Source organism: Phaseolus vulgaris, chromosome 2 (assembly GCF_000499845.2).
Source record: "Phaseolus vulgaris cultivar G19833 chromosome 2, P. vulgaris v2.0, whole genome shotgun sequence".
In the NCBI taxonomy this organism is placed as follows: domain Eukaryota; kingdom Viridiplantae; phylum Streptophyta; class Magnoliopsida; order Fabales; family Fabaceae; genus Phaseolus; species Phaseolus vulgaris.
This window is the reverse complement of record NC_023758.2, coordinates 24561065-24569060: the sequence shown is the minus strand read 5'-3', so window position 1 is coordinate 24569060 and position 7996 is coordinate 24561065. Positions and strand designations below refer to the sequence as shown.

The 7996-nt window shown below is 28.7% G+C and overlaps 1 protein-coding gene across 1 annotated transcript; it reads right to left on the bottom strand.

The window, feature by feature from the left end:
• Positions 1–826: 826 nt before the first annotated feature.
• Positions 827–5239, bottom strand: LOC137811017 (serine acetyltransferase 2-like). The gene is made up of 10 exons (XM_068612565.1): positions 4659–5239; positions 4375–4572; positions 3778–3837; positions 3408–3503; positions 3287–3311; positions 2772–2866; positions 2147–2313; positions 1963–2036; positions 1314–1373; positions 827–1112 (listed from the first exon to the last, which is right to left on the bottom strand). The coding sequence occupies exons 1-10, from the start codon at positions 4911–4913 to the stop codon at positions 1075–1077; spliced, it is 1068 nt and encodes a 355-aa protein (XP_068468666.1). The 5' UTR covers positions 4914–5239; the 3' UTR covers positions 827–1074.
• Positions 5240–7996: the final 2757 nt, after the last annotated feature.

The window sequence follows — 7996 nt, the reverse complement described above, 5'->3', positions numbered from 1 at the left end:
TAAAATTACTAAACGTTATACATTTTTTTAAACTGTGTTTTATATATATATATATATAAATATATAATGAGTGTATAAATTATTTTTTATTTTATTCTCAATAATATGTTTAAGTCATAATATATAGTTTATAATGAATAATTTTTCATTGTGTTCATAATTTTTTTTTCTATTTCATCTTTAATAATAGTTTAAAATTATAATATAGAGTTCATGATAGTATATTAGTCATAATGAAAGACATCTATATACAATACTGAAAAAAAAAACATAATGAAGTACAATAAAAAAAATTAATACAGATTGAGAAGAAAATCTCACCTAGATTAAAAAAATAATTACTGATATTCTACACACACATATAATTAAGTTATAAATATTTAGAATGTTTCATTCTATATAATAAAATATTTTTATAATAACACAATTTTAATTCAATTTAAATTAATAATATATATATAATTATCTTATTTTCATATAATAAATAAAATCATATAAAGTAATATATATATATATATAAAAAGTCAAGACAGCGTCATAAAAAGTAAGGACGCATTTCTATAGAAATAAATAATTTTGTTATAAGCTTATTTTAATAGTTTTTTTTTAAAATTAGTTTTAGTTAACATTAAACATATAACTCATATTCATTGCCAAATTATATACTACATGAAAAATAAAACAAAAATTCTTATGTGCTGGAAAAAAAAGACAAACAAAACATCTTCTCCATTAACAAAAAGTTTGATTTTTTAACTGCATGGAAAACTAATGAACTATGTATTTGAAGAGCTAAATACTAGATCGAACATTTGCTAAAAAAAAGTGAAGTTAAAAGGCAGAAATTAGATTAAATAGCATTTGCTTCTAAGTTTGTCTACAGATATTTGCTTTACTGGTGCAACAACTCCGGCACTCAGCAGCACAAACTGAAATTATGAAAAGTATAAAGTACTGTTGATATACGAATTCCACGTTATCATTTTGAACTGATCCTGATTCTAATATTATTTATAACATCATACTTCCTTTGAAGGTAATGAATGTCAAATGAGATCTACACTGCCCAACCTCTCAATTGTTAACTTCATTTCTATCTGGATTTTGAGATCCTGGAACATTTTAAGAAATTCAGATTTTAGATAGACAGGAAGGGAGGGGGAACTGAAAAAGCTTGGTAAACAACATGAACAATGTAGCAAGTACGCCATGAGTACAGGAAATGACGCATCATTTGAAGTATTGAAATTTTCAGTCTAGTGAAATTTTTTTCTCATATTCAAACAGGATAATAAGACAAGAAGAAAGCTAACCATTGGGCATTTCATCTCTGAAGTTATTAGCTACTTGCGAGAAAAAATCTTTAGTAGCATCTGTAGAATCACAAAGAACACAAATTATGCAAAATATAAGGATCACACATGCACCCTGAAATATTGGGATAACAGTAACAATTCTTATACAAACATTGCCTAGATCATAAAAAACAGGTTAAAGGGGTTGTAGAAACCAAAGCAGGATATTCAATAAGTACTAAGTGCAGGTATGGTTTGGCATTTAGAGCTCCAGATCCACGTTTTGGATGTGAAATATTAGAACTATTCAAAGTGATTTTAGTTTGAATGTGGATCTCGACTTGATTCAAGTGAAACCAAACATGCACTAAAGTAAGGATTAGGGGGTTCTTTATTGATAAATTTCTTATAATATGAATTAAAAAGTTATTTCAGATATATTTTCAATTTTCATAGTAACAAAGACATGCGACACTATAAGCATAATATATCAACAACTTTAGGCCAACTACTTATAATAGAAATTGTCCTAGTAGACTGATAGATTGAATCACAGGACGAAAGAGATCGAAGACTTTGAGCCGGAGACCCTTATCTTTAACAAGAGAGAGAGAGAGAGAGAGAGAAGTAATTCTGAAGGGTAAGTCATTCTCCAAGTGTTGCTTACCATGCTTCATGGTTAAAGATGGATCATGGTCCTGTAGACCACTAATAACTTTAGCTGGTATTCCAGCCGCAATGCTACAAATAAAGCAAGTGAAACAATAAGAAAACATCTTTCATTACAACAAAAGAATCCAGGAAGAAGCTGCAAGTACTGAACATTGTGTGAAAGATATATTCATTGGTACCTGTGGGGAGGAACATCTTTTAACACAAGGGAACCTGCAGCTATCATCGCACCTTCACCAATCTTTATATTCCCAAGTATGGTTGCACTAGCTCCAATTAGTGCCCCTTCACCTACTTTGGGATGGCGATCACCTATTTCCTTCCCTGTGCCTCCTAATGTTACACCCTGTCAAAACGAGATATATCATGCATAGAGCATAATGAATAGGCGTTTAAAAAATAGTTTTAATTCAAAATAAAAATAAATATTATAAATTATTTTTTTAAAATTTTCTCTTCTTAGAGATAAATAAAATAGAAGCGGAGTTGAAAAGTAGAATCAGATTAGCTTTTCAGAAACTGTTTTCAGGATAGTTGTATTGTATCAGTGGAAGGTTGAGCAGAGAACATAAAAGAAGATGTTTTCTAATTACTGTCAGTCTCTTTAGTACAAAATATGAAGCTGTTGAGAACATGTATACTCAAATAACTCATAATCTTTTCCTCTTGTGCAAGAATCAATATGTTAAAATGATATCATCTAGGAAATAATATAAAAACTAATTTATTTGGGATGATTAAAGTTTGTTTTAAGAGCTAGCAAAACATAATCATAAAAGAAATTGATGAAGAATCACAACTCACATGCATCAATGAAACTCTGTTTCCAACAATAGCAGTTTCACCAATAACCACACCTGTCCCATGATCTAATAAAATTCCCTCCCCAATTTTCGCAGCTATGTAAAAAAAAACATAAAAACACAAAGTTCAATATAATAATAATCAAAAGCAAAGGGCTTTCAACATCTTTAATTGAGAGGCAAACATCCTTTAAGACAAAAATCAAATTATTATCTTGTTATAAATAAAAAATAAAGAAATCAATTATCTAAGTGTCACCATGAATTAAAGATTGAACCCTCAAAGTTACATTCTGCCTTCGTAATCTCTTTTTCCTTATGCAGAAAATAAGTTGTCCAGCACAACATGATTGTATTTCCTACAATACATTGTTTTCTTCTAATAGAAATTTGTAACTGTTAATTAATTGCTTTCCTGACATTTCCTAAAGCAAAATGATGGCGTACAAACATTAAGAATGCCAACTTCTTTCCTAATTTGTCATAGATTTGCAAGCAAAAACTAAACCAATATACCTGGATGAATGTCCACTCCAAAAACCTGTGGTAAAAGACAAGGGCTTGGATGATCAGCATCAGAAAAATGAAACTTCCTTGTATTTATGAGATTCATCAATGTAACCAACTAGAAAACTACCTCACTAACACGGCTTTGCAAAGCCAGGGCCAAGACTTTACGTCCTTGGTGCCACAATGCATGGGCTACTCGATGTACTTGCAGAGCATGATAACCCTGTGGACATAGCACAACATTAAACGTCAAAAAGAGTTCTATAAATGTCAAAGTAGTATTTTTGTAATTATAAATAAAAGTAAAAGGCGATTCTGAAGTAAGTCAAACTTTACTTTCACAAAAAAGTTTGCACTCACAAGAATAATTTCCAAGGAGACTGATATTTCAATTAAATTCCATTTCCAAGGAAGGACTAACTCTTAATTACATAAATAATGCATTAGAACTGCATCAATGTATCAAGAGTGGAAAGTGGAAGAGAACAGAGACTTACCTTCATGTACAAAAGTGCGGAGCAATAGGACAAACACGCAGGGTCCCGATCTTTAAATGCCTGTTCAGAATACGGCCCCAACATAAAATTCAAATAACTCTACCATACACCATCAAAACACTTTAAACAACCAGAGTTACAACAAAGACTTAATTGCATTTTTATTCTAGATTTCGTTAACCAATGTCTAAAATAAATTTAAAAAGTAGAAATTATGGGAGAAACTATTAAAACTCAGTAGGAAGTTGATTTTTATGCGGCCCAATTAAAAAAATCACTTTTAATTTCTTAATCAGTACCTGGCATTGAGCAGCGTTTATCTTTAATTTTTAGTCTGTCTGATATTAATGATGTGTGATTTAGGTTAGGTAGGTACGTACGTACAGTATCCTAGGTAAGAAACATAGATCATTTGAATGACAGTGACCAAAACTGGACATAATAATAACATAACATGAAATTGAAAAAACAAGACTGGCCAATGTCATGTTCAGTATTCTGCTAGCTTTGTTAAGAATGGAATAAATCAAGTTCAATTGATAACAATTAACGGGAGACTAAAAATGCAAGTAATGAAGGTAAAACGGAAAAAAAAACCTGAACATCAAGGCGAATGGATCGTTGGATAGGTTTGTCATGCAGAATGACATTGCAGAAAATATCCATGAGCTGAGTGGCCAAGAGAGTAGCGTTTTGGAGACGGTTGGCGACGACAAAGGCCAATGCCTGTTCGAAGCAATCATGCGCCAAAATACTAGCGTACAAGAAGCTACTCAAAATCGGCTCCTTCTCCGCCTACACGTACATACACGGTTACACAATTTCACAAACACGATAAATGCAATTAAAACCAAATGAAAGAGTGAGTTAATTGAATTGACCTCGAGCTTGGCCTCGTCTCTGACGGCGTTCCAAATAGGGTCGGGTCCGTCCAATTCGGGTTCGGGTGTGGGGTCGGGGGCGCCCATGGCGTAGACGGGGAAGAGACGGTGGGCGGAGGAGAGAGAGCGGAGGGAAATGGGGTCTGCGTCGGCGTCGTCGTTGAGACGGCAGTGGTGGGCGGAGAGAGGGCAGCGTTGGACCATGTCTTGGGTAGTGAGCCAGGCGCGGTGGTGGTGGCGGCTGAGACAAGCCATGGCAGGGGTTGAAATAGATGCTATTCTCCTCGTGTTTTGCTTTAGATTGTGGTGATTCTGCTGCGTTTCACACCCTCTACCAGGCGTAACTGTTCTACATACACAAAAGGTGAAGCTATGGAAATTAAATTAATTTTTTATAATTATTAATTAGGAACTTACTAAGATTTCCATGGTCCTAAAAATAGTATAATAATAATAGTAATAAAATAAATATGCTGTTAGAAAATTATAGTGAGTGAGTGTGTGATGATGAAAAGGGAAAGCTGAGAAATGACAAAAATGGTAGCAACTACACTCAAATCAAAGTGGCATTGTGAATGGTTGAGGATGTTCAACATGCACAAACAACTTTTGAATGCAAAAGCTAAGGTTGCCTCATGTTCTGTCCCTACCCCTCATTCTTTTTTCATACAGAATAAAGTACTACACTGTTATTCTTTTCATCAAAAAAAATTCTTGCAAAAGTTAATGTATCATGTTTCCATTAAAAAAACTCTATTATCAAAAATCACCTTCAGCTAAATCTCTTCTCCCTACTATCAATATTTTTATTTTTTTAATATTTTAAAATATCACTAGAATAGCTATCTTGTCACTCACACTGTTTATAAAGTAAAATTGCTCACAAGTGATTGTATATTATATGGTGCAGGGGTATTGGTCTCCTTTTTCCCTTATTTTTAAAATAAACATTATTTTAATAAATTAAGCAGTTTTATTTTTATTTTTATATGTTTATTAAGTCAAGTAAATCACGTCAGTCAAGAAGATATTGAAAAATATTAATAATCGATTTAAGATTTAGAGTTTAAAATATTTAACATATTAAAATAAGAAAATGAAATACATAAAAGTAATATACAATAAATTTAATATTATTATTTAAAAAATATACATTAAGTATAACTTATAAATAAAATAGTTCGTTATAAATAATATAAATAAAAATAATTAAATAAAAATAAGATATATTTTTATTAATATATTATTATTTTAATACTTAATTACATGAGAATATTTTGTAAAATCATTCTTCACCAAGTAGGAGAAAAAAGAAAAAGAAAAACTAGAAACAATTGTTTGTTGAGCCGGTACTGTTTCTTTTAAAAATAAGCAACTTTATAAGTAAAATTCTGCTGATTTTAAAAGCAGATTCTGAATAAGTTTATTCATACTCATTATTTTAAAAAGATACTTTTTTTAATAAAATAAGTACATTTTTGCTTTTTAATGGGTTTGCTTAATTTGTTTATTTGAAAAAATAAATAGTTTTCTACTTATTTTAAAAGGAAACTCTGAGTGAGTTTGTTCGTATTTATTATTTAAAAAAAAATTAATAAAATAAGCATATTTTATGTTTTTAATGTGTTTATATAATCTCTTTATTTAAAAACAGTATTTTTTTCTTCTAACTAAATTATATTTATTTCTTGAAAATAAGTTTTTTTTTTAAATATTTACTTCCAGTTTAATAAAATTTAGTTTTTTAAAATTGATTATTTTGAAAGTACTTATTTTAAGAAAAAAACATACTATTATAATATATGTAACTAAACTCCCAAATAGGAGGCAACAACGACTTTTTTTTTTATAAAAAAAAAAACAGTGTTTAGCTGGGTCAATAAGATGATTATGGTAAATTTGTTTAAATTATTGACAGAAAAAAAATCACTTATTATAACTCTTAAAAAAATCATTCAAAATAAACAATTTAATTTATTAGAAAAATGTTTGTCATAAAAAGTAACCATAACATAAGAGAGAAAGTAATTTTAACAAGAAAATTATTTAATTTCTTAAAAAGAACCCATGTCAGTTTTGTTTACATAAATTACTCCTTTTAAAAATTATTATAATGAAACCAACTCAACGTTAATCAGTGTCCCCTTACCAGTTAAAAAAATATTTTTTTTATTGAAATGAATAAAAATGTGTTCTGTACTAACTTTTTACTGGTTTAATTGATTTTCAACAACAAAAATAAACCTTTTACTATTTTGATAAGAACAATTATTAACCAGACCCATAAAACAAACAGTCCATACCATAGAAGAATAAAAATGAGTAAAATCAATTAAATTAAAAGAAAAAGACTTTCATCAAGACTAATTAATTATATTTGTTTAATTTTTCATTTATTGTGCATTCTAAACAATGGATCAAGTGGGTATTGATTTTGATCAAGTGGTCAATCTCCTAAATTAGTCAATAAAATAAATGATTTTTCTATCACTCTTGTATAAAATTTTAATTCATATGTATGAAGCTAATTAGCACAAGCATTAGATTATATCAACTAACTTTATGGCAATCCCAGAGTAAGAAAAAAATTCTTTATTCTTATTTTTATTGTTATTATCAATTTTAGTTTGACAAAAACAGATAATAATTATTAAAAATTATATTTTAAATTTAACTTAACCATATATAAAATCAATTCATAATATTCTTATATTATATCTGTAAAACTATATTTATATATTTATAAGTAATTCAATAATAAATAGTTTATAAATTAATAAATTTTGAATAAAATAAATTTTAAATAATTCTAATATCAAATAAAAAAATATATTTAAGTTTAATTTAACTTTATAATTAATTTATAACATAAAATTTTAATTTTAATTTTAATAAAAATATTTTATAATATATAAATAAATATAAATCTTATCTATAAACTAATTTGATAAGATTGAAGAATTTTAAATTTTATTTCTTAATAAATTCCAGTTATATATTATAAAATGGTATTGTTTTTATTTGAACAAAAAAATTAAAAGAATAAAATATTATATGACAAACCAATGATTAAGAAATAAGTTGTATTGTCTCCTAGCTTGCTCTAGTAGTGGAAGAGCCACCTTCAATTTTCCACAAACTCTGCCACTTTTATTTGATTGATGTGTTTGATGCAAATCTTCATGGAGTGTTTCCTTTTGGATCTTTTTGATTCTCAATGTGCCTTTATTATATATATATATATATATATATATAGCTGAACATCACTTGCTTCTATTGTATGTGGTCTTCTAAACGTCCAGAGACATCTTTTTCCACTAAGCCCAGCTTCCACCTCT

Coding starts and splice junctions, on each gene's coding strand:
- LOC137811017 (XM_068612565.1), bottom strand. CDS start 4,913: ATGGCTTGTCTCAGCCGCCACCACCACCGCGCCTGGCTCACTACCCAA. Junction 4,573..4,658: donor GAGACGAGGCCAAGCTCGAG/GTCAATTCAATT, acceptor ATGTACGTGTAG/GCGGAGAAGGAGCCGATTTT. Junction 3,312..3,407: donor TGCAAAGCCGTGTTAGTGAG/GTAGTTTTCTAG, acceptor CTTTTACCACAG/GTTTTTGGAGTGGACATTCA.